This window comes from Apis laboriosa, unplaced genomic scaffold (assembly GCF_014066325.1).
Source record: "Apis laboriosa isolate Shangri-la unplaced genomic scaffold, ASM1406632v1 scaffold202_cov151, whole genome shotgun sequence".
Taxonomy (NCBI): domain Eukaryota; kingdom Metazoa; phylum Arthropoda; class Insecta; order Hymenoptera; family Apidae; genus Apis; species Apis laboriosa.
The window spans coordinates 637,892-663,281 of record NW_025222291.1 but is presented as its reverse complement, the minus strand read 5'-3'; the positions used below and the strand labels follow the sequence as shown (position 1 = coordinate 663,281).

The window sequence follows — 25,390 nt, the reverse complement described above, 5'->3', positions numbered from 1 at the left end:
ACAAGGAGTAGCGCACACCCACCAGAGCGAGGAGAGCCGCGTATGGCACAAGAGGGACAACAAATGGCAAAATGTGCATTTCCATCGTAGCGCGGTCACAGGCCCGTCGCCGTTCACCTATAATCACAAGTAAATCGATGCGACGGTTCAAAAAAAAAAAAAAAATAATAAAGGGGAGGAAGTAGAAGAAAAGGGCCGATGTGTCGGTGGACGCTCGTCGCCTTCGACGCGTGGAATGGACGAACGAAACCGTGCAAGAAACCGCGCGAGCACACGTTACACCTGAGTCCTAACACACGATCGGGATAAATAGATAAATACATAATACGATCGTCTATCTATTTATTTATTTATTTATCGATATACATGTACACACATACACACACCAACACACGTAGGACACGCGTATAAATTAGTATTAAGCGCGACAAAATGGAAAGGAGCGAGAATAGTCGCGAAAGTGATCGGATAAATCGGTATTTTTGAGCTCGATTCAGTACCTGTTCAGCGTACTTACCATGAAGCACCGCGACTTATGCCTCGATGGAAGAACTATTTCCGGATGTATTCGAGATAGCAGTTCTCGATGAAGAGGATATCGAAGAAAGAAGAAATTTGGCGGCTAAACAATTCGGAAAACTGTACTTTATATATATATATATATATAACGAAAATCTTTAATCGGTGAAGAAAATTGTGTTCGAGATTTGTCTGAAAGTTTCTTAAGTGTCAATCAAGGAATAAATAATATTATCGAAATACGTTATACTAGAACATTAAAATGAATATCATACAAGAGAAGGGAAAAATAGAAACGGATCAACGCCAAAATCGAAGAATTTCCAATGTCTCGATTTTCACATCTTCATTCCGTCTCCATCTCTAAAACTCGAGGAACAATCTTGCCAATTTTCTAAACGATCACGAAAGAGAAGCAACAAAAGTATATTATAAAAAAAATAATTGGAACGAAAGATGAAAATACGAGATGAGATAGAATCACAAAAGATCGTATGAAAGAAGAGAATCAAAATGGTGGAAAACGAAGCAGAAGAGTGTGTGTTCCAGTGGCGTCGAGGAGGTCAGCGGTGAACGTGAAACGGGAAGTACGCGTATATCCAGGAAATTGGAGGTATGCACGGATGGGGAAAGAATGGAATGGTGGTGAATGTTACACACCGCATGCGAGAAAATGAAGCCGCGATCGACGAGGGAGATGACGCCGGCACGTCGGCAACCACGCGTATTTAGTTCGTATGATAGTCGCTGTACAGAACAATCTTCCATTGTAATTTTTTTCTTCTAATTTTCGTTCTCGTCTCTCGCTACGACGACACACCGGAAAAAAAAGAAAAAGGAAAAAAGAAAAAAGGGAAATCCATTGTAGATTCGCGCGCGCGCTCTGTCTCTTGTAAAACAAGTATGAATACATAAACACACACGCGCGTACGAGAATTTGTCCAAGTGTACCTGCTGTATCGTTGCATAGTTCGTTGTTCGAATGTTTCGTGGCATTCTAATTTAATATTCACGAGAAATACAATATTAATATATCGAATTATAACGTTGTTTAAAAAATGGTTTCACGAATCCGTAACACTCTTGTTTATGTAATTAAATGAAAGCGTTTATATGTTATACTATGATCATAAACGATACCGTACGTACGCTTACAAGCGTCTAGAATATGCTCGAAGCGAGCAAGCTCGGATCTATAGGCTTTCCATCAAAAAAAGAAAAAAAAAAAAAAAAAAAAGCTTCTCGCTCGAGATTAATATCGGTGCATACGCTCGCGTTGTACACACATACAAACATACACGTATAGAGATTACGCGCGACAAGTCCAAGAGGGAGAGAAGAGCGATCTTTAAACATTGTTACCTCATCGTCGTAAGGAAGAAATATCGCGACTGGCGCGATGCGTGAATCGGCGCAGCGACTCACGATCCGCCAACCTCGCGTACGTTTCGTTTTACAAATCGATCTCGAATCCTCGAGCTACGTCGAACGTGAGACCAAGAGAAAAAGAACGACACGAAGAGAAAAATAGAGCGTAGAAATGGATAAAACAAAGGAGATGAAATTTCGAATCGAGTAAAAAAAAAATGCAAAGGATCGTGGAAAGAAGATCGTGGAGAGGAGAATGAATGAAAAGAGGGAATAAAAGAGTGAGATTCGTTCGCGTAGCTCGGTGTACATTGGATCGCCGTGTACGAAAGGATCGATCCACACTTCCGGCGTTCGTCGATGGAGAAGAAGAAAACGAACGAATAAAAGAAAGGAGACGGTACGAAGGAGGAGAATAAAGAAACGAAAGTAGCCGCGCAGAGTGAAGTAGATATTAACATATTATATCTCGACGTTGTTAGAAACACAAGGAACTTAGGTGATCGAACGATTTTTTCGTCGGGTTCACTTTCGTTCGAGAGACAAAGAAGGGAATAACGATAGGAAGAGAGCAAAAAAAAAAAAATGGGGCAGGGACGAGAAGAGGACGGAGGAGGAGAGAAAGAAGGAAGGGTAGAAAAGAAACAAAAAAAAAAGATAACACACGAAAAAAAAAATCTTTCTTACACCGTTCGTACATCCTCTATTAATTAATTAATTAATTAATTATTAAATACGACTTTACGAGAGTATAAATCGATTATATATATTATATATAAATATAAATGAACAAGATTATCTAGGAAAGAATATGAGAAGATTGAGATACACGAAGAAAAATGGGGGAGGGGGTGAACGTGACAGGGGCGGAAGAGGGAACGGTGAAGAAAGAGAGATGTTCTCCATTCGCGAGAAAATAAAAAGAAAAGAAAAAAAAATATCGGAGGAACATTTTTGCCATCTTGTTATATAATATATGTGTATATATATACATATACTATACACATATATATATATATAAATATACATATATATTATAACATGTGAATGCGCGCGTATGCGTGCGGAATAAATGGTACGCGCGTTTCTCTCGCGTTGGAAAACGGAACCGTGTGTTGCCACCAATAATATAGAGAGAAAAATCGGTCGTTGGATCGTGGTTCTTCGACATCATTAAGTTGTTAATCTTTGTTAATCTTTGTTAATTCTTTGTTAACTCCATAGTTTTTATTTATTCGCCGTTCATTATACTCGGTTCAGCGTCGATTTAGAGATCGGTGAGATATCTAGGAAATTTTTAATTAAACGAGTATATAAAGTCCGATATTAATATATATATACATATATATATATTTTGACTTGTTCTTCCTTTCATCGAGTTGTTTCAATAAAATAAAATCGTTTATCGCTGTTCACCGATTGAATTCTACGTATATATGTATATATATTATATTAATTGAAACTCGATCGAGCGTTGAATCGACGCGGAATCGGTTTCTCGCCATTGAAACACGCTCGAGAACGCGTGTCCACGTACGTGCGCGCGCGCTCGTTCCGCACTATCGCGTACATATATATATATATATATATCTCGATACAGGATACCAGAACGAGAGAAGTGAGGGATGAAGGAGGAAACGGATGAAAAGACGATTAAAAGATGGAGAGAGAAAGAGAGAGAGAGCGAGAGATCGAGCGAGAGAGAGAGAGAGAGAGAGAGAGAGAGAGAGAGAGAGAGAGAGACAAACGATTTAATATATTGCAAATACTATATTATAAATATAAATATAAACATAAAATTAAAACTTAAGGAATAGTGTTATTTCTACTACTCTAATTCGTCGCTTCTATACGTGTGATTGTTGTATAAAAAAAAGAACAAAAAATACGATTATTGATTTATTATCATTGTTATTACACGATTATCATTACACGTTACGATTAATACTATTACTATAATTATTATTAATTATTGCCGAGCGAAAGCAGTATATTAAGGCGAAAGAATGGGAGAATGTGGGAAAATTGTTGTTGAAAGAAAAGGAGAGGAATATAAGTTGGGCGAAGATTAAAAAAAAGGAAAGTAATAGAAATGAAGAAGAAGGAGGAGAGGAGAGAGAGAGAGAGATACGATGGAGTGTAAGAGGAAAGAAAGAGGAGGAATAGTTTACGCGACCCGATTTTTTTCCTACGATAAAAGGTATTCTTAATTGACGTACGAATGGATATCCCTAGAGGGCAGAGATCATAGAGAAGAGCAAGCTTTCCGTGGAATCAAATGGAAAATGGAGAGGTAGCAACATCCATTTAACAATGAAAGGGAAAAAGAAAAACGAGAGAGAAGAGGAAGAATGAAGAAATAAGTAATAACGCGTAGAGATTTATAAATGTATCTTTATAAATGCGTGTTTACAAGGTCGGTGATCGTGAGAACGAAGGAAAGATAGATAAAAAGTAAAGACAAGATACGAGTATTATCAATTTTAGATAATCTTATATCGATTGATCGAGAAAAGTTGAAGGATATTGATGGATGTCTTGAGGAAGGCACACGCTCATTCGCGCGCGTTATTTAAAAAGTTGTTTCTTATTGAAAGAAAAAAAAAGAAAACCCAGAAAATAATAAAATTAAATCTCCGAACGAGGAAAGAAAACGAATTGAATTGGAGAAAAGTATAATAAAAGGAAACACGATTTCATAACGCGGAGGGACGTGTCTCGCATCAGATTTTGCTGAAAGTCCTTCTTTCCAAAGAGAATAATAATAATAATTAAATCATTTGAGTTTTTAGATAATAGTAATAATTAAACAATCATTTCTTCATTGATATGAATCTCTTATAGATTATATATGAATTTAATACATAGGATCGTCTCTATGATCTACGAGAGTTTTCTCTCGCAAATTCTTCTCTCGTTAATTCTACTTGCTGTCGTGTATTTCAACAGTTTATCAAACTTCTTCAAACTCTTACCCTTTATCGATTAGAAATTTATGATTAATTAACCCTTGGAGCTTTCTTCCTTGTATCTTCTTTTAATATCTTCTTTCTTTAACGCGCAATCAGAAAGTTTCTAACTCTTCAGAAAGAGAGAGAATCTTTTGAAATTTCATCGAAGTTTCCTCTGTAATCTCTTCAGATCTCTTTTCTATTTACAATTGAAACAGTTAAAATCAATTAATTACCATTTTTCCTGGTATCTTTTCGTTTCTTTTCGACAAGAAAATTCTCTTTCGTAATTAATGGAGCCACAAAATCTGAATCCAAGCTGCATCTTCGATCGTCCATCTCTTGTTGACAAATCATCCTTATCGCGATTCGAAAGTCGACATAATCCGAAACCTCTCGTCGTTTTCTCGCCTTCCACTTCATTGCGGAACATCGATCAAAATCGAGTCAAAATCGAATCAAAATCGAGTCAAAATCGAGTCAAAATCGTCTCGATAAAACAGTTTCCTCGAATCACGAACTCAGTGGTTAAAGTTCAATTAGAATTCGCATAATCGACCATTTCCACGCGTGACATTCCCCTCGAACAAGCTACTTTCAGCAAGATCTGCTTTGTTCAAGTAGCGAAACGCGCGCAATTGTTCGGATAATTTGCAGGGATCGTTCGAGATGTTCGATTTTAAAAAGAATGGAAAGTTCGAAGAATTTAAGAGGGGAAAAAAATCGTAAAGGGGAAATTGGGGAGGAAGAGAAGGAAGAGCGAGAGAGAGAGAGAGAGAGGAGGAAGTTTTATCAACGATAATGTTTTTCGTCGCTAACTTTTTTCTTCGATATATCCAAGCGATTTTAAACGAATTATAGATAGAGGTGAAGAATGTTCGTCCGATGGTATCCTTTCAATTTTATAATATCCGTTCGATTTTATTATCATGCATGATAAACGTAACGATCATCCAAGTTGGACAAGCTTTTTTACTTTCCTCTCTGTAATACTCTGATCTTCGAGATCTTTTTTGCTGCTTTCTGACTTTAAAACTCTCGTCGTTACACATTTGCGCATTTCTCGTATCGAACGCTGATTCGAACAGTGTTTTAGTCGAATCCTCCTATTGTTGCGTTGATCGAAAGGGATTAAGGGTGGAATTCTCCCTCTCTTGCTTCCCTCTTGTCTTCTTCTTTAACGTAGCAATCGTTGAAGGAACGACGGGGATAAGCGAGAGAGAGAGAAAGAGAGAGTGTGTGTTGCTTTCTTGACTGGCAATTCTTTTTCAATTTCAATTATTATCGTTAAGGAAAAGAGATATATTATCAAATAACGAACATAATAGGGATGTTTAAATTTGAAAAAAATTTTATATAAATTTTTTGAATTTAAAGAAGAATTTAAAGATTGAAAAATTTGCAAAGATTTAAAGATTTTGAAATTATAAAAATTATATATAACACTCAAAAAAAATTCGATTCGATTGAATTAAATCTTTCGTTGAGAGATTGGCCAGTCGCATGCCTTTTCGCGCATGAATTAAGAAGAGGAAGAATCGACCGTGATGAAGCGGGTTGAAGTGTTGAAAAAAAAAAAAAAAAAAAGAAGAGAAAGAGTTTAAAAAAAGAAAAAAAAAAAAAAAGAAAAACGGTCAAGAACCGTGACAACCGAATTACCGAGATTCAATCAACATCTTAGCGGTTAATCGCCGTAGAATGTAATTAAACTAGTGTTTTAAGAATGAAAAAAAAAAAGAAAAAAAAATCTATCATCTTCTACCGTGAGAGAACCGCGACACAGCGACATCATCGTCTCGCTGTAGCTCACACGCGCGCACACACACACTGACCGATTGCTGCGTATGCACGATTTTATTACAGCGATTTTTCTGCGCCACGTTTTTAGAAGAGTACACACCAGCGAAAAAACTCGAGAGTTTTTTAGGAATGCGGACTGAAACGAGAGCCATAAACCCGTGAGACGTGAAAAAGAAAAAAAAAAGAAAAAAGAATTATTTAAAAAAAATAACCCAAGTTCCTCCCGAGCGTTTCTTCTTCCGGGATGCTCGACGAATCTGCGTGATCTGAAGTGGTCGGTATCACGAAATCTCGAAGAGATGCGATTGAAAAATATAGTTCGGTGTGTTTTTTTTCTTTTTCAGAATTTTGATCTTTTCTTTTTTTTTATGATTAATTAGGAGAGAAGTTATTAAGAGTTCTGTCTTCAAAAGGTTAAATCTGTCCATCTTTTTTAATTAGATTTCTTATTTTTCCATTTATTCTTCTTTTCTTCTTGGGGACAACATTGATATAATATTCCTCGTTCGAATATTTAGTATATACTATTTATGTTAAAAACAAGAATTGTAATTAAATTAGTAAAGAAATATATATTACAATTAGAAAGTAACCGGAAGTAGATAGATTTTGCTTAGTTGTAAAGGATATTAAGCATTGGTACTAAGTATTAACATTTGTTAATTTCGTCGAAGTTAAAGGAAACATTAATATCGGAAGTATCAGTGCATAGCTAATTCTATTACAATCGATTAAATTATCTTATTACTTCCTTTAGCACTTTTCATTACTAATATCTCCCACTCTGCCATTTGTAAACAACAAATTTTTTAAATCCATTTTAATAATCAATTTAACAAACTTAATCCAACGAAATTATATAATAATTTTCCCGAGCTATATTTATACAATCGTCAATCTCCCGATGCAAATTTTTCACGTAAAAAAAAAAAAAAATAAAAAAAATAAAAAAAAATAAATCGGAAGATCACAGGTGATTGTATCCTTTTTCGATTATTTCGATAAGAAAAGCAAAAAAAAAAAAAAAGAAAGTAAGAGCCGGAACCAAGGTTCCTAAATCGAATCTCCGACGCAAATACTCTCGAGTGTAAAACTCTCGAGACTCGCCCTCGAGAGAGTTTCATTCTTCTCAAAATGGACAATTGCGTTGCCAGATTGATTGTTCTTTGAGACGCTCAACGCAATTGTCTCATTGGCGAGAAATAAATTTCGAGAGCGATTCCCAAGAAGTTTCACTCGCGAAACGTATTTCCATCCTATATAATACCGATCAAATATGGCGGCTGCGAGGAGAGAGCAACGTAAAAAAGACACGGTCTTCGGCTATTTTGACCTCTCCTTTCGTCTCTAACGCTACTTCGAGAGTCCGCGTTTCGAAAGATTTTTTATCGTTCCGTAACTTTTTGCGATCCTACCTACTACTACGTACGCAATATAGAATTATTAATTAATGTAACTTTTTAGCGTGTGCGTGCGTCTATTTGTGCATGCGTGCGCGTGATACCATATATAAAATAATCTAATTGAGGTACAGCTCGGTTGATTTTGCACGACATTTCGGATCCGGCCGATCGGATCGTTTGCGATCGTTTGCCTATCTTTTTCGGCCATTTTCGACGCGTACGTTATCTCGAATTAAAGAGAAAAAAAATAATAATAATGAAAAAAAAAAAGGGAAAAGAGTCTCGAAATTCTCGACTCGATCCAAGCGTTGTTTCATGCGTCGATATACTTACATATCTTCTTACATTGGAAAATCGAGAGTAAAAGCATAGATGGAATGAAATACGTGAAACGTTTAATCGATGAAAACTCGCCAAAAAAAAAATATATATATATATATATAAATACATATATATTTAATCGCACACGCGACAGTGCGATTTTTTAATCCTTGCTTTTTATCCTCGAATCGTGCGCGTCGAATGGCCGAATTATATATTTGAAGGCAATTCAAAAAAAAAAAAAAAAAGAGAAATAAAAATAGTAAACGATGAATTAAACCCTTTCGAGCTTAATAAAGAAACCAGGAAATAAAAATGTAATAAGGAAAAAATACACAGGATGAGAAGCAAGTGAAATAAAAAGAAAAGAAAAAAATGAGTATAAAGAAGAAATGCATACACATGGATACACAAATACATGAGAAAGAGAGAAAAAAAAAATGCAAAACGAGTTCGAAGAGTGAACCGATTTGATTTTTCGCGATGGAGGACGGTGCGTTGAAGAAAAAAAAAAAAAAAAAAAATAGAAAAAAAAGTTATTAAATAATAAAGAAGAGATACGAATTCTTTAGCGGACGTGCGATCCAACTGTGCCTCGAATAAAATCTTGAGCGACGTCCCCTCCGACTAAACGAAAAAATGAAAAAATCACAAAAAAGATGAAAAAAAAAAAAAAGATTATGATATGTAATAGATTGTAAACGTTCACTACTATTCTTATTGATATTATTGTCATTATTATTACTGTCATCATTATTATATTGTCATTGTTATTGTTACTATGATTACCGTCACGCGCATTTTAGAGGAATTATTCACGTGCAATCTGCGATGGCGAATTCCGCGCGACATTCGTGTTTTTACTTCTTGAGCGTTGCGATGGAGAGAGAAGATAGTAGAAAAAAAGAAGTGAAAGAAAGAGAGAACAATATGGGATGAAACGGTGGTAAATTCACGGACAACGGACAGAGAAAATTTTCGTTTTAATTCCGAGGGATATTTTCCAATGTTCGAAAGGAGATTCTCGAAGTGGAGAAAGTGGCGAATTTTGGAAAAAGAAAATTTCGAAAATTCTACGATTCTCGAGATTCTCTTCCGCGTACGAAAAATCGGGAAATCAATTCATCAATCGGATCATCGATCTTCTCGGTGTACGCTATTTTTCTTCACTTAAATTAAGAATATTGTAACATTCGATTCTAGTTTTTATCAAAGTATATTCCATACGTAAATTATAGAAAAATTTTGAAACTTTTTAACGCTAAATCCCCGCGCCATTTAACTCCTCGTTTAAGATTAACAATTTACGATTTACTTCGAGATATCGAGTTTAGCTTATAATAGAATAAAAAAGAAAAAAAAAATCTAATTATAGCGAGGTAATCTAATCTCTTACTTCTACGCTCTAATAACGTTACGAGGCTTAAAGTTAAAAAAATTGCGCGATGATCGATGATCGAGATAATGGATTTCACGCGAGAATTTCGTGAATCACGTTTTCTGTTTGTAATCTTTGTCCGATGTTACGTGAGCGACGAGTCGGTGTCCCAAAAGGGAAGAGCGTTTCTACGAAGCTCAACTTCCGGTTGTTCTTGGCTCTGATCTTCGTAGGAGAAACGCCGATCAATATCGCCCTGTTGGAGAAACGCCAATTGTAATAGGAAAGGAAAGAACGAAAATAAAAGTGAGAATGAATGAGAGTATACGATAGAGCGAGTGTGAGAGTGAGAGAATGGTATGAGAGCGTAAATTAGAGAGCAAGAGCGAGAGAGAGAGAGAGAGAGAGAGATTAGAAAATGTGTGATTATTAAAAAAAAATCTCTCATCGGTACATTTAATATAACGCTAATTCATTATTACAGACATTATTGGATTTACGGTAAACGGATAAGCGATTGATTACAATTTTGTCCTAATGTTCAGAGAAATAAAACAAGGAAATACACATCCGTTCCCGTTCTACACTTCCGGTTCTGCATAATATCATATTCTTCCTCTTCTGTCGCTCGTTTTGAAGTTTAGATTTTATTTAATTTTTTTTTTTTTTTGTTACAATATATTTTATACAAAACTATCAACTTTTTTTAATATTTATTATTATTATTGTTTATTATTAATATTATTTGCCAATGAAAGAACGTTTCAAATATATGTTCCTATTATATTGAATTATATAAAAGGTATAATAATTTTTCTTGGCACATTTTGTTTACTACGTTTAAATATATATTGTTATTTGTATCTGTCGTTATTGTATACTATTTTTACTAATTATCTATCATGTTCTCATTGATTATATATTAGCTAAGTATATTCTATCATACTTGCGTTAATAGAAACGCACCAATAGTTATTATGGTTCACTGAATATAAGATATAAACTCTCTTGCAAATATTTAAAGACATACGTATAAATTTAAGCGAGTGTTAGCCAAATAATATTTGGAACGAGCGACAGATAAGATAGATAATCATTGCGTTTTATATTCCTTTCTTTTTCCATTCGACGTTTATTTCGTTCCTCGTTCCTCTTCCTTCTTCTTTGTTTGTCAATCACACTCGAAGAGAATCCAGCAAACTCTGGTTTTAGTCAGCTGTAAAATATTTTTCAATGTTATTCCTATAACAAGAATATTTATTAAATGAAGGGCTCAAATGAAAAATGATACAGTTGATAAAAATCTTTAATTCGAGAAAGATTTAATCATTAGAATTTAAATCTATAAGAATTTACCAAAATTTATATGTTTCCACCGACATTAAAATAGATCTTACTATGTTTATTCATAAAAAATTTGGTAATGCATAAATATAGATAATTAAATAATGAAAATTTAAAACTAAATAAATGTAGATCTAATATGTCATTTACTATCTTTACCACTATTTCAGTATCACTTGTATCATTTTTCTATTGAGCTTCTCAAATATTGTATTTTACATAATTACCTATAGTTATTAATAATTATTAATTATATCATTATTAATTATATTCTCTTCGTCTGCTGGGATCTCGTTTCGCGTTCGACAGTCTGATACATATTTCACATATCGACGAATATAATTTTTCTTTTTTCTTAAAAAAAAAAAAAAAACCATTGATTAGTTCGTTATCATAATTTGTAACGCGATCTATCTCATACGCTTCGCTCTCTTCGATATTAGGATTCGTTACCTATGTTAATTACGGTTATCTCAACCGATTATGTACGCCGTCATAGTTATTATTTTATTATTAATATTATTTTAATGATCATTATAATTACGGTTAATTTTATTACAAAAGCAGCGTTCATATTTTGTTATTAAATTAGACTTTGTTGTTGAACGAATTTCGCATTTCATTTTATTATTTCCGCTTATGTTATCTGTGAATCCTCATCTTTACCCTCGTTTCTTTATCGTTAATCTTTCATATTTTTGATGATATCGACGATTAATATTTAATCATCAGTGGAAAAACTAAAGATATATACATATGGAGTACAGAGGAATATACGAAGATGTATTTTTACGTTCTTCAGAATTTTTATTATAAATAAATCTTTGAATTGATACATCGTAGTATCCAACTACAACGACGTTTTATCCTTGATAAATCCTTAATCAAGTTTGAGCACCTTAGAAGAATAATGCTCGCATCTCTTTGCAATTGTTTCTACGTCGCATCAAGCTTTCCTATTTTGAATTGAATCAGAATCCTATTCTGAATTGAGCGAACGAACTTCTAAAAACTCAGACCATCTATATCTGTCTATCAATAAGTTATTTCAAAAAAATCGGTTAATTTTTATAAAGCTTCGTTATTTCATCACACGGAAAAGAAAAACGAGACAAAACGATCGCACTTAAAAGTTTTGAATTGCACATAAATTAGACAGCAATAAAAAGAATATTACGAAAGATTAAATTTGAGAGTATTTATAAGTAATTGTTTCTAAAATTTTGGAGATATAAAGTTATTTAATTTGGTAAGAAAAATATAATGTCAAGGTTCAGATTCTTAATTGGAACCTGATATTATATTCATCTTATGTGCATTCTAAGTCTCGTTTGATAGAAGGGATGAATAAAGTGCATTTTTGATCAATTGTCACTCAACTATAACAGCTATAACATTATTAAGAAACATGTAATAAATAGTCAATCAACAAGTGCACTTATTTGCATCCTAAATAACATGTATATATGGTTCCTTTTATGGAATCGAACCTGACATTAAAATTTTCATAAAATATCGAAAATATTTAACTTTGTGTGTCTTCTTCTCCAAACTAAATAACTTTAAAAATTCAATTAATTTCAGAAACAATTAACTTGCACAAACTTGGATACATTGAACACAAAGTATAAACAGAATAAGAAAAGAAGCGATAGAAGAAAAGAGTGGTACAGAAAAGAAATCAACTTATCTCTCGTTGCGATAATGATACTCAAAGCTTATCAGATTAAATATCCTTACAATTAAATGAATTATTTTTGCAATGATACATCATAAATATACGGACTTTTTTTTCTTCGTTTTTTTGTTCTCGATTTTTCTTCTTTTCGTTTTTTTTTTTTTTTTTTTGCTTTTTCCTTTTCAAAGGCAAATTCGAAGTATGATCAGTCGACGTTGCGATAAGGACTGCTTCAATTGAGATCCCGTCTTCACAGACGGCAATATCGCCGGAAACATCTTAACCACCTCGTAATTCGCCGGTCTCGTCGCCGCTCCTCCTCCTGTTCCGGCCGCGTCCTACAAAAGAACCAGAATTATTCTGTAATATCTTGTTCTAACCAGTGTAATGTAATCTAACGATAGACTACTTTTATTTGCTGTCGCGTACGGATGACTGAAACACGGCGTGCTATCAAATGTTTTTCTACACATGTGAAGAAAAAGAAAAGATATACATATATATATATATATATATATGTGTATATACGTGATAATCAAATATAAAAAAAAACTTTCCTTATTTTGTTTTGTTATACAGTATTTTTAAAATAAAGCGTACCGCACAATATACAAAAAAAAGAAATTTCTTAATAAAAGGAAAAACTGATCTTGTTTTGGAAAAAATAAATTAAAAAATTTGATACATACATTTGAATAAATTTGAACATATATAATATTCAAGAGAGTATAATATTTTGTAAATAGATTCTTTTTTGTTTTCTTTTTTATTTTTTTATTTATTTATTTATTTATTTTTTAATCAAAGAAAATGATCGTTATTGATTGGTTTGATGATATTAAATTTTAGATGAGATCATCTAGATGATTAACGATGATGAACGAATAAAGAAATGAAAATCAATCATGTTGCATAATTTCGTTCAGTACATGTTACGTGCTTGCTAATATTAATCTAATATTGAAAAGACAAATATATGTATTTATATGCATATTACGTCAAATACCTGTCCATACCGTGACTTAGTTCGTTAGCTACAATATAAAGAATTAATACCGTTTTAAATTTTATTCTAGAGTAGAAAAACACGAATTTAATTATTTATCGTTCGCGATAAACTTATAACGATAAAAAAAGAGAGAAAGAAAAAACACTCGATATTGAAAAAAACACATATCCTGGTATATATTAAAAATATTTTGTATTTTGATTAAAAACTTTATTTTCATCGCTACAATAATTTGCAATCGTAAAATACCTATGTGACAACACATGAACATGTCAATTTAATTAATTTTTGCCTCTCTCACTCTCTCTCTCTCTCTTGTATACATATGAAAATTTTTTATGTGCATAAAAAATTACAAAACTTTTTCTTATTTTTAATATTATCATTTACGTTATATTGATTCTTATCTCATATTTTTTATTTTCTTTTTTCATTATATTTGAATAGCCTCTGAGACTTAAAAATAATAAGCTATGATTTTGTACTTTTTGTCCTCCTCTGACTACTTTTTTCATTTTTTTTCTTTTTTTCAAATTCTATACAGTACAGAATTTATATAAGTATATATCTGTTATTTCTCTACAAATATCTTTATATAGTTTCTCAAAAAAAAATATATAAAAAAAAAGAGAAAGGCATAATGAATATAAGGTGAATGGTGAAATTTAAAAAAAATCTATGGACAAGTTCACAATGTGAAAAAAAGGAAGAAGTCAGAAAAATTCTATACACCGTTATTTACTCCGATACCTGCACATTAAAGGGGAAAAGCGGCCGAATTTCTTCAGTATATTATTCTTAATTACGTTGATCATACTAATGTAGTGTATTATCGGAAGATCTTGAAAAGTATTATAAATTTTCACTACCTCTGCGTATCTGATTGAGACATGCCAGCATTCTAATCATAAAAACAGCCGGCACAGTCATTGTATCTTTCGTCTCTTCCAACATGACTGCATTCCTCTTTTTCAACTATAAATAAAAATGCATATCAACAAATTATACTTTATTTTATTTTGAATATTTAATGATAAATAACAAAATAAAAACTTACATCTTCGGCAAACTTTTCATCAAAACTAGATTCTTCATTTATTGGTGCCCAAAGTTTAACATCATAATCAATACCGGCTGTGGCCAGTAATGGCAGGTACGGATGTGGTTGTAAACAGTTAACGACATGTTGGTCGGCTTCCAATAACATGCACAATCTGGCCGTATCTTTTTCCCATATGAAGACGTGGCCACAATCACTACCCGACATGACGAAATCGTTGCCCCAAAAGTTTGCTTCTTTGATCATAGTCCTAAAGAAACTAGAGTCAAACGGGGGAAGACCAACTGATGAGATGATATGGCGGCCTTATAAGAAATGACCCACACCGTTCGAAGGCTTTTTCGGAATTAAAAACGAGTCAACAATTATGGTTTCCGAGGGAAAATCAAACATCATTGTACAGACACATTGAATACAAAAGTTAAAACGTTATGTACATGAAAATAAAGGAACCAAACTCGCCGAATAGAATTGGTGTTTTAAAAAAGTTCCATTAATATTGTCTACTATATCATCATTGTTGATTATCATTCAACATTTAACCAATTAAAGAAATTTTGATTACAACAAATTTTATGTTAATCTTTTAGTCACAATATTTAATCATATACATTCTCCCAATATACAGCCTTCTCAAGGTTCCATCATTTATTACGCGTGAATTGCGTTAATCGTTGGCGACCACCAAATTAAAGTTACAAAAATGAAAATGAATATACCTAGCATTACGATGCCCCATATATTTTTGCTTCACACGAAGTTCTGTTACACTAGTTTTATCGAAAGTCACCGATTCTCGTCGTGTTCGAACATCTCCAATAGCCTCTTCCATTTCAGTTTCAGCTGAACTTTCTAATCTATATAATAAAAATTTATAATTTTTTTATTCGAATATTTTAATTTATTCATTTTAATTATAGAATTTAAAATATTTGCAATATACCTTTCTTCAGATTGTATATCTTCATCATCGCTATCACTAAAAGCGCTCTCATCAGTCTCTGTCAAAAAGATAATATCTGTGATTTCTGATATTTTAAAAAATATATCTGTTTATGCTGCATTTACTTACTTTCTTGTATATCATTATATCGTATGTGTTTGTCATGATTTTTGCCTGAGAAAGTTCCACTAGTTCCAGATGGTCCTAATTCATATTCAAAATAAATTAAAATGACGAAATAATAATAAAATAGTTTAAAAAATAATAATATACCTACCAGCGTGATAACCATCACGAATCATTTCATCAGCTACACCAAGAGATATCGTTGCACTTGTTGAACTTTTATCCGTATAAGTTAAACTTACAGCAGGTTCGCTGCCGTGTCTATAAGTAAAACGTAAACGAATAGAAATATTCGATCGAAGTACCAATTTAACTCATTTATATTATTCTTTCTTAGATATCATACTTTTCAAGAAACCCAACTCTCATTTTCGTCAATCTATCTTGAAGATTTTCCATCATATGTCCTTCCTGTTTATTTTCCATACTGCTACAAGGAGAATCATCGTTGCTACTTTGATCATCTTCTGGTATATCATTGGTTTTATCCAAAGTATGCGATGAACACGGTTGTGTAGAATACTTTTGAGTTTCTACAAGACTAGATTCAATTTCCATAGGAATATTTGATTTGAGTTCAACTGGCGAACATTCCTCCATCGTTTGATTTGAAGGCATAATATCATTAGATGATGTATTTTCTTTTGTTTCCACGGAATGACTTGTTCCAGGATTATTTTGCATGCCACTAGTACTTGGATTTTCAGATTTATCCATTTGATGTTCTAAAATAATAATAAATTGTTGATTATCATTTCAAAAATATAATAAAAATCAGAAAACTTTAAGTAAAATATAATTAATACCTTGATTAGATTGAATTTGAGTTCTTTCCATTCTTTCGACCTCGTTATCCCGTCTTTCTTCATTAGATTCTGTAACATTTTCGTTGCTATTTTGAGTATTATCTTGATGATCAATTACACCTTCCAAACTATCTTCACCACCGCCACATAATGCAGCTCTAGTAGCTGGATCATTTAACATTCTACTAAGAACATCCGTCATTCTTTGCATTAACGATGTTTGAAGAACAGGTCTGGCTTGAGCAATTTCTGAAACATGCAAAAATAAACATACATATTGTATTTTATAAAGTTAAAAATAACAAATATTTAATTTTCAAGTACCTGTACCGCTACGTCGACCTCCCTCACACTCAGGTCGAGCATCAGGACCAGTATCAGACCAATCTCCTCTAAGTCTTAATCTACGTACTGGTAATGGCGAACGTAATCTTTGCTTCTTACCCTCTCCTTTTCTAACTGCGATATCTTTCTTTAACTGTACACTAGCTTGGTCCTAAATAAAACGATCGATTCTGTAACTTATTATAGCATACGTTTATAGTATTTCTTTAAAAAGAAAATATATCTTGTACCTTTACATTGAACAAATAAAGATGATCACTACTATAACTAACAAGAACATCCTGACCATCAGGGCTATAATTTAAAGATGTTATTCTATAAGAATTCCCTTCAAATTCAGGAACAGTGAAAGTACATAAAGGTTTTACTGCTCCAGGTGTATCTGTCCATCCTGAAATTATTTAATAATTTTTTATTTGTTTTTCTATTTAATCTAATTCTAGTTAATCTATTTCTAGATTTTCTAAATAGAATTTTTATTTTAATTACCAGTGGCGGGTGTTCCAAGTGTTCTTCTATCAAGTATTCTAACTGTACTATCAGAACATCCTATTGCTATTTGATGGAGTGAAGCAAGATTTACAGAGAGAGCAGTTATAGCTCTCTCGCATGAAACTAATACATCTTCTGTACATCTTGAGGCATTACATTTATCCTTTATTCTAAGATCAAACCATCTCACAGTTCCATCTTCTCCGCAACTTAAAAAATTATGCGGTTCACCAGGTATTGTCGCTATTTCATATGTAGTACCAACATGACAATTAAATTGATTATTAAATGTTTTTGTTCTTCTTATTAAATCTATAATGGAAATTTTATTATTATAAATCATTTACCATGTTGTATTTAATGAAAAATCATCAAATCTTCACCTGTATATAAAATAATACCATCACCACTACAAGAAACTATCCGATGATCTCCACTATTAGGCAGAAACTTTGCACTAAATATATTCGCTCTATGACTGGTTTTATAATCTGTTAATACCTGTAAAAAGAAAACCAAAAGTACTATTGATGGTTCTTTAACAAAATATTTTTTTTATTAAGAATATTTTTATTTAAAAATAATTTTTATTTATTTTTTTATAACATTAAATATATATAAAACTTTTTATTAAATTAATAATTAAATTAATAGTTCTAGTACTAGATGATAAAATTAGCATACATGTATTACATACAAGGGTTTTTGTTCATTTGGCAAAGCTACTACATTTCTATCTATGTCAATGTTAGACCTTGACTAGAATTAAATCTAATGATATTTCCTTGAAAAAAGATTATTGCCAATGAAACTTTCTTCAATATATTTCCTTTTAATCAAACTTACTGTCATTCAATCTTATGTAAAAAAAAAATATAAATATACAAACTTTGTAAATGATGACAAAAACATTTCTATAAAGATATTGATATAATATATCAAAAATAATTTTATTTGTGATATATTTATAGTAATATATAATAATTTAATAATATTATCAAACCAAATATAATATAACTCAATAAAAATTATAAAAATAAAATATTATAATATATATTTTTTTCTATTAATAAATAATAATTAAACATTTATACCAAAAGATAAATATTATAAAAAATATATAAATACAAGATAAATATTAATAAAATAAATAAAATAAATATATAAATAAAAAATCACAAACCACAAAAGAAGCATATACAAAAATCTTTTAAATCATTTTGTCAAGGATGAAAATATAAATAACCTTGGCATGGAATTTTACAAGATATGAATATATCTTGGTAAAAATAATATATATATTATATATATAATATTATAAAATATATAAATATATAAATTATAAAATATATTATAAAATAAAAATATTTTAATATAATAATTATATACAGCTTAAATTTATATTATTGAAATATTATAGAAAAGTTATTAAAAACATATTCTTTTAAAAAAATTAATTGTTTTATTATATTCAAACTTTGAATATTTTAATTGAAATATATAAATAATAAAAATTATAATCTTCCATAAACTTGACACAGATATATAAGATTCTAATTTAATTAAATGCATAAAAATAGAGATTAATGAAAATAAACACATACCTCATAATTATAAGCATTTGTAAGGACAAGATGTTGATCATCACTACCAGATAATATCAATTCTCCAGTAGCATTCCAGCAAACAGAATTTACACAACCATTATGAACTTTTAATCTTCTCAATAATGCCATACGCTGCATCATTTGAAGACTTGCTAAAATATATGAATACTAATTTTAATAAAATTTTAAAATAGATAAAAAATATATTTGAATTTATTTTTATTCAATTTTGCATATGAAATTGTTCCTATTTAAAAAAAAAATCTATAATAATTAGTTACAAGTTTTATTATATAAATACAAAAGTATTTAATTTTTAATAATTATTTTTTTTAATTATGATTATTATAATAAAAATAGATTTTTATTTTATATTATATTTTACAACATGTTATTAAATTTTAATTTTATAATATAATGCGAAATACCTTTACTGCTGGAATAAAGCTTCATTCTCGTATAATCATTGTATGGCTGATAATAAATGTCACGAAATATATTTGAACGTGTCTTCTTCATTATTATTTGTTAATTGTTATCGTTAAACTTAAGCGTCAATTTTCGGAGTACATCGATTCTAAATTAATGTCAAATTTTTGATATCTATGGTGAGTGACGAATAAATTTGTCAATCACCAAAAAAATCTTTTTTTGTATAGACCAAATCAAAGAGCAAGTAACATGCTCTTACGCAGCAAAAATCCACGAGGATCATACCAAGACGACATGGCACTGGTACTAAAAATAAACTCCAAAGCTTCGAAAATTTGTGCAATCAGATGAACCGCGATTGCTTCTAACCAGAACAGCTGAGCGAATATACACACACAATGTCGAGAAGAAAGTGCGCGAGAACTCGATCATTTCATAGGAGGTATAATCGATGTCGACAATGACGTAGCATAGATTTAGAGAACCCTTCTTTTACGATATTTATGATAGATTAAAAAAGAAAAAAAAAATATTCTTTATTAAAATATACATTTTCTAATCTTTATATTTTTAATTAAATTTTATATTTAAATTCTATTTATATTTTTATTTTTCAACAATAAATTTTAATTATATATATATATATATATTTATATATATTTATAATTATATATGTGTATATATGTTCAAAAAATTTATGATAAAATCTAATTAAGGTGATTCTCATTAAACGAGTCTTATCAAAATATTTCATGAATGTTCAGCAAGATAATCTTACATATCTCGAACATTAAAGAGACTATCGATATATCGAAATTCTCTATCGAAAAGTTTACATTTTTTCAGAAAGATTCTGCGAAGCGTGTGCCAAATGATTTCATCATTACCGTGATTCATTTGTGTCCATTTCCATTATTATCACATTTTCTATAAGCAGTGAAGAAGAAATAAATGTGCTCTTCAAAAAATATTAAGCAAGCCGTGCGAAGGCTACATAAGGTTATGACTATTTAGCATTTTAAAGAATTTCGATTAACTGATAACTAAAACATAAAGTGATTTGGCATTAATCGCAGTTAAAATGACAGTTATGGATTTTTTTGGTTGTGCCTTTTTGGCTTTTGGCCCACCATTAGCTATGTTTACATTTACTGTCGCAGCTGAACCTATTAGAATTATTATACTAATAGCCAGTGCCTTTTTTTGGTTAATTTCTTTATTGTTGTCATCCATACTCTGGTATGCTGTAGTGCCACTACAAAATCATCTTGCATTTGGACTTGTATTTTCTGTATTATTTCAAGAGGCATTCAGGTAATTAAAATCTTAAATTATGATATATTTATATTTTTTATTTTAATTATCTTAAAAGTTATATTTTTCGTTTTTTTGCCATTTTTATACAGATACCTCTTATACTGGGTACTAAGAAAAGCTGAAAGAGGGTTAGATAAAGTAACAACAACACATGTGGCAGATAGTAGACATGTATTTGCATATGTATGTGGTTTAGGTTTTGGTTTTATGAGTGGTGTTTTTGCACTAGTCAATGTCTTAGCAGATGCTGTTGGACCTGGAACAATGGGACTTCGACAAGGCACAGAGTACTTTTTTGTAATATCAGCAGCCACAACTCTTTGCTTTATCTTGCTGCATACATTTTGGGGTGTTGTATTTTTTTCTGCTCTGGATAGAAAAAATTGGGGACAAGTTATTTGGGTTGTTGGCTCACACTTGTTTGTGTCATGTATGACCTTGTTAAATGTAAAAGAAGCTTATGTAGCTACTACTTTATCTGCCTATGTTATTTTGATGATAACAACTGCACTTGCATTCAAAGTTGCAGGTGGCAGACCTCAAAGTATAGTTCAATGTTTTTCAAGACAGTAAAAGGAAGGATTTTTATAAGAAAATTAAAATATAAATAGTTGTGTTTGACCTAAATGAACATTAGAAAATGACAAATGTTTCTTTCCTTTAGGTATTAGACCACAAAGAGATTGTTCATTGCTCTAATATACACTATGTGTAAAAAGATATGATGTTAAATTAACAGACCATATCTTATTCTTTGATATTAAACAAGCTTATAATGATCAGAAATATATTAATATAAGTCTAAATCATTAAATTCACTTAATGAATTTCTACACTTGACCAAAATAAGTAGGAAAATCTATTAAGTGTGTCAGTATTATTTATTCTTCATATGTAATACTTTACTGCAAATGTAAAAATTTTGTGCAAAAAAGTTATACTAAATGATAATACGTTCTAGCACAGAATTATTTGGTCAAGCTGCTAGTCCGTCCCTTAACCCATCGAAACAATTATATAATCAAAACGCGATAATGTTTCGATCCAAAATATTATGAAAAAAAAAAATAAAGTCTAAAATGAGTGTGAATGTACATATGTAAGAATGTAGGTATACATATATAATGTATATGTGCTATCAAACAAAGAGTAAATTTGTGTATTAATTCACGCCTTACATCTAAAAACAAACTATTTCAAAAAGTTATGAAAAAACGATAATACGTAAGGAATTGTTCAGTAGTTTTTGTATGTATATAAGAGTCATTAACAACTGTAATTTAGGTGTTTAATATACATCTGTATATTTGGCATTATGTTTCACTTACCATTTCACGATTTATTACTCTTCATATTACATTTCGTATGTCATTCAAATAAAAACCATTTTTGTATAACTAAAAGTATATTTAATTATATAATCCTTATTCTGAATAATAAATACCACAGGATGAAATAATATAATATATTTAGGATATGAAAAGAAAACAACAAATTTACTTTCGAAAAGTATGAAGGTTTTAATCATTTTTTCATTGAGAAAAGAAAAAAATTACAAAATAAAATGAATCACAGTCACGAGATATTACTCGAACAAATTCATTTATCATTCAATTATACAATAAAAAAGATATATATTAAACGTAAGATAAAATTTGGATTTTTAATCATGTTTTCACCCTGTGAAATAATTAAATTCCTAGTCAGTCATTGATAACATCTAGGAACTTGTTAAGGAAGCCATAAGTAATTCCATTTTGTTTAAAAAATTCTTTCCTTCCATTTTGTCCCACCGAACTTCTTTGAAAGAACCACCTAAATTTTCCCATTTTCTTTCTCTTACTAATTGTCCAGGAAAGAAATCTTTTCTGGGAGAATGAGCTATTGCAACTTGTACTCCCGTTTGTGGTTCACATCTAACAGCTATCATTCTAAAATTACAATAATTGTTTTAAATAAAAATACGCATCTTATTTAAAAAAAAAAAAAAAGAAAAATCAATAAGTACCTATCGCCTATTGGTGAAGCTAAAATACAACTACTAGCATTTCCTAGAGGTTCAACTGCACCTAGACCAAGGTGTGAACTATTAGCTAAAAATTGCCAACCCATACATTTTGCTAATGCTTGTACTGCTGTTATTTGATGCTGATAGATCTGTAATGATATAATAAATAATTATGAATATATTCAATAAAGATAAAAATATAAAATATATATATATATTACCTGACAAAATATCAAATCACGTAATTCTTGAGGTTCATAACTCATATGCATTACTCTACCATCTCGGCACACACATTTGAGAGATTTTTCTCCTATATGAACAACAAGTGATGTTCGATATACAGTGTCATATCCATGTGTTAAAATATTAATCTTTACACAAGATTGTGTAGGAGAATTTAATGCATTCCAATGAGATACAATCAAAGGATCTTTTACTTCTTTTGCTATTGTATCTAATACATATTCTGTGCGCAATCGCATAAAATAATGTTGAGCCTGTTGGATAATTTGTTCTAAGAGAGTTTGACTTTTTGTCATTTCTAAAAGTTCGTATCGATCGGCAGCTGTTGGACCAGCTAAACATCTTCTTTTACTGGGCCCAAGAGGTCCAGAAGAAGGATGTGGAAATGGATGATGAGTATTTTTGTGATGAACTTCACGTAAAAGTTGATGCAAAGAATGCTCTAACACGTGATCATGTTCGCTTTTATGAGGAGGAGGAGCAGTTGGTTTTTTATCGTTTCCCGTACTATGACAAAGTCCTATAATTAACTGAATTCCAGGCAGCACCTAAATTATAAATATTTATATACAATGCATGATAAATAAGTATATATAACAGTTAATAACAAGAAAGAAATTACTGTTGCCATGATTTGATTGCCAACAACCATATGAGGTATAGGCGCGCGTAAATGTACAGCTTCTCTTGCTAATTGACTGAACAATTCTTTACAAAAAAGAACATTTTGTGCAGCTTCCAACTTTTGTTGCCAGTGCATATCTGCATTAGAACTATGTGCACTGTTATTAAGTAAACTAATATTTGCACTACATAAATCCTCTTGATCTACAAAAAAAATTAAACAAAAATTATATATTAAATATAAAATATATTAAATATAAAAAACTTTTAAAAATAAGATTAAATAAAATAAGATTTCCAACATAAATATATATTTATACATTTTTACCTTTTTGACATAATACTTCTATATAAGCAACACCCTGTAATTCACTTGGAATAGTAACTCTCAATGCAGATGCTTTGGAATTTGGAGGATGAGCTTGGCCAGATGTATTATTACTAGCATTTGGAGATGCAGGAGGGCTTGTACTATTCTTTTCTTCTTCTTCTGCTTTTGTAACTTCAAACATACCTGTCTGAGGGAATTTAGATCCAGCTGTAATATTTTATAATATTAATGTTAAATTATGTAATTTTAAATATTTATTTAATTATATAAAAAATTATAAACCTGTTCTATAACTAAGATCACCAATGATTGAATTAGAAACTTTTTTCAAACGCCAATTTTGTCTTAATCTTAATAATTCAATGTGAAAATCTGGAGTTGATCTATTTCTAGCTAATTCATTTTGACAATTTTTTAATCTATCAGCACCCATCATAATGACAGATGCAGCTCCAGCTAATGCTTTTTTCCTAGCATATACTTGTATCATAGGCTTTACTTCTGTTGGTTCTTGTGGTACTGGATCAAGAACCATATAATGTTTCTCTTTTGCTATTGCAAGAACATCTGCTAGCACACATACTTCTGTCAGTGCATTCCTGTAAATATAATTAAATATAAATATAAATAAGAATTTTTTACTTTAATAAAACTATATTTAAAAAATATTTAATAATATGCAACCTTAATTTATTTCTAACACTATCCCATGGCCATAAAGATGACTGAAAAGAAGCAGAGTCTTTTGTGTCTTCTTCACTTTTTTCTCCACTTTCTAATTCCTTTTTAACATCTTCACCATTAGTTTTACTGAAATCGATTTTTTGCGCGATTTTTGCCAAGTTTTCGGACAATGTAAGAGGTCTAAAAAATTATAAATTATTATGGTTAATTATTTTAATTTATATAATGTTATATTTTAAAATATAAATAAAATATTTTTTTAATTTAGAGGTTAGGAACATATAATAATTTTATTTGTTACTTTGTATACATTCATAGTTAACTTTTTATTTTATTTTATTAAACATTAAAAGAATAAACTACATACGCTTGGTAAATTTCTTGACCATCATAAGTGATTTCCTGAATTTGATTCTCGATCGGTGCTTCTACAGAAATATTCACTGAATACGCCATTATTGTTTTCTTAAGGCAGAGTTACCACTATAAGAAATTAAGTGATAGATAAAAATTTCTATAAAGAAATAAACTTTAATTTAAATAAATTCAAATCTAATATTGAAATACTATATTATTTTTCAATAGATATATCTATGCA

General features: G+C 30.8%; 4 protein-coding genes across 34 annotated transcripts in view; 2 read left to right on the top strand and 2 right to left on the bottom strand.

The window, feature by feature from the left end:
* Positions 1 to 10,307, top strand: part of LOC122712573 (calcium/calmodulin-dependent protein kinase type II alpha chain) — a 138,468-nt gene extending 128,161 nt beyond the window's left edge. For all 29 annotated transcript variants that reach the window (XM_043932309.1, XM_043932310.1, XM_043932311.1 and 26 more), the window contains one exon: positions 1 to 10,307. In XM_043932309.1, the coding sequence (XP_043788244.1) occupies positions 1 to 133 (133 nt within the window). In that variant the 3' untranslated portion in view covers positions 134 to 10,307.
* Positions 10,183 to 19,989, bottom strand: LOC122712572 (DDB1- and CUL4-associated factor 6-like). Of its 3 annotated transcripts, none has more exons than XM_043932307.1 (16): positions 19,579 to 19,989; positions 19,148 to 19,302; positions 17,927 to 18,044; positions 17,541 to 17,855; positions 17,282 to 17,442; positions 17,031 to 17,202; positions 16,707 to 16,955; positions 16,247 to 16,625; positions 16,052 to 16,161; positions 15,904 to 15,978; positions 15,775 to 15,832; positions 15,551 to 15,688; positions 14,829 to 15,090; positions 14,522 to 14,746; positions 11,312 to 13,100; positions 10,183 to 10,956 (listed from the first exon to the last, which is right to left on the bottom strand). In XM_043932307.1, exons 1-14 carry the CDS (start codon positions 19,667 to 19,669, stop codon positions 14,624 to 14,626), a joined length of 2,406 nt encoding a protein of 801 aa, XP_043788242.1. In that variant the 5' UTR covers positions 19,670 to 19,989; the 3' UTR covers positions 10,183 to 10,956; positions 11,312 to 13,100; positions 14,522 to 14,623. The 3 variants fall into 3 exon arrangements, with proteins under 3 accessions (XP_043788242.1, XP_043788239.1, XP_043788240.1); XM_043932304.1 differs by having other exon boundaries at positions 14,641 to 14,746; XM_043932305.1 differs by having other exon boundaries at positions 14,641 to 14,746; positions 14,829 to 15,081; positions 19,579 to 19,988.
* A 388-nt stretch (positions 19,990 to 20,377) lies between these two features.
* LOC122712441 (gamma-secretase subunit Aph-1) lies at positions 20,378 to 22,302 on the top strand. Its single transcript, XM_043932123.1, has 2 exons — positions 20,378 to 20,896; positions 20,989 to 22,302. Exons 1-2 carry the CDS (start codon positions 20,664 to 20,666, stop codon positions 21,470 to 21,472), a joined length of 717 nt encoding a protein of 238 aa, XP_043788058.1. The 5' UTR covers positions 20,378 to 20,663; the 3' UTR covers positions 21,473 to 22,302.
* Positions 22,303 to 22,391: 89 nt separating this feature from the next.
* Positions 22,392 to 25,280, bottom strand: LOC122712440 (mediator of RNA polymerase II transcription subunit 17). Its single transcript, XM_043932122.1, has 8 exons — positions 25,160 to 25,280; positions 24,793 to 24,972; positions 24,391 to 24,707; positions 24,106 to 24,315; positions 23,776 to 23,981; positions 23,129 to 23,701; positions 22,908 to 23,056; positions 22,392 to 22,830 (listed from the first exon to the last, which is right to left on the bottom strand). The coding sequence occupies exons 1-8, from the start codon at positions 25,246 to 25,248 to the stop codon at positions 22,620 to 22,622; spliced, it is 1,935 nt and encodes a 644-aa protein (XP_043788057.1). The 5' UTR covers positions 25,249 to 25,280; the 3' UTR covers positions 22,392 to 22,619.
* Between the last annotated feature and the right edge of the window lie 110 nt (positions 25,281 to 25,390).

Excerpts from the sequence above, each read along its gene's own strand:
- LOC122712441 (XM_043932123.1), top strand. The coding sequence starts at position 20,664 with ATGACAGTTATGGATTTTTTTGGTTGTGCCTTTTTGGCTTTTGGCCCA. Across the intron at positions 20,897-20,988 it reads TTATTTCAAGAGGCATTCAG|ATACCTCTTATACTGGGTAC; the intron begins GTAATTAAAATC and ends ATTTTTATACAG.
- LOC122712572 (XM_043932304.1), bottom strand. The coding sequence starts at position 19,669 with ATGAAGAAGACACGTTCAAATATATTTCGTGACATTTATTATCAGCCA. Across the intron at positions 16,956-17,030 it reads AGGTCGACGTAGCGGTACAG|AAATTGCTCAAGCCAGACCT; the intron begins GTACTTGAAAAT and ends TGCATGTTTCAG. Across the intron at positions 16,626-16,706 it reads TCAAATTCAATCTAATCAAG|AACATCAAATGGATAAATCT; the intron begins GTATTAATTATA and ends TTATTATTTTAG.
- LOC122712440 (XM_043932122.1), bottom strand. The coding sequence starts at position 25,248 with ATGGCGTATTCAGTGAATATTTCTGTAGAAGCACCGATCGAGAATCAA. Across the intron at positions 24,973-25,159 it reads GGTCAAGAAATTTACCAAGC|ACCTCTTACATTGTCCGAAA; the intron begins GTATGTAGTTTA and ends ATAATTTTTTAG. Across the intron at positions 22,831-22,907 it reads GCTTCACCAATAGGCGATAG|AATGATAGCTGTTAGATGTG; the intron begins GTACTTATTGAT and ends TTGTAATTTTAG.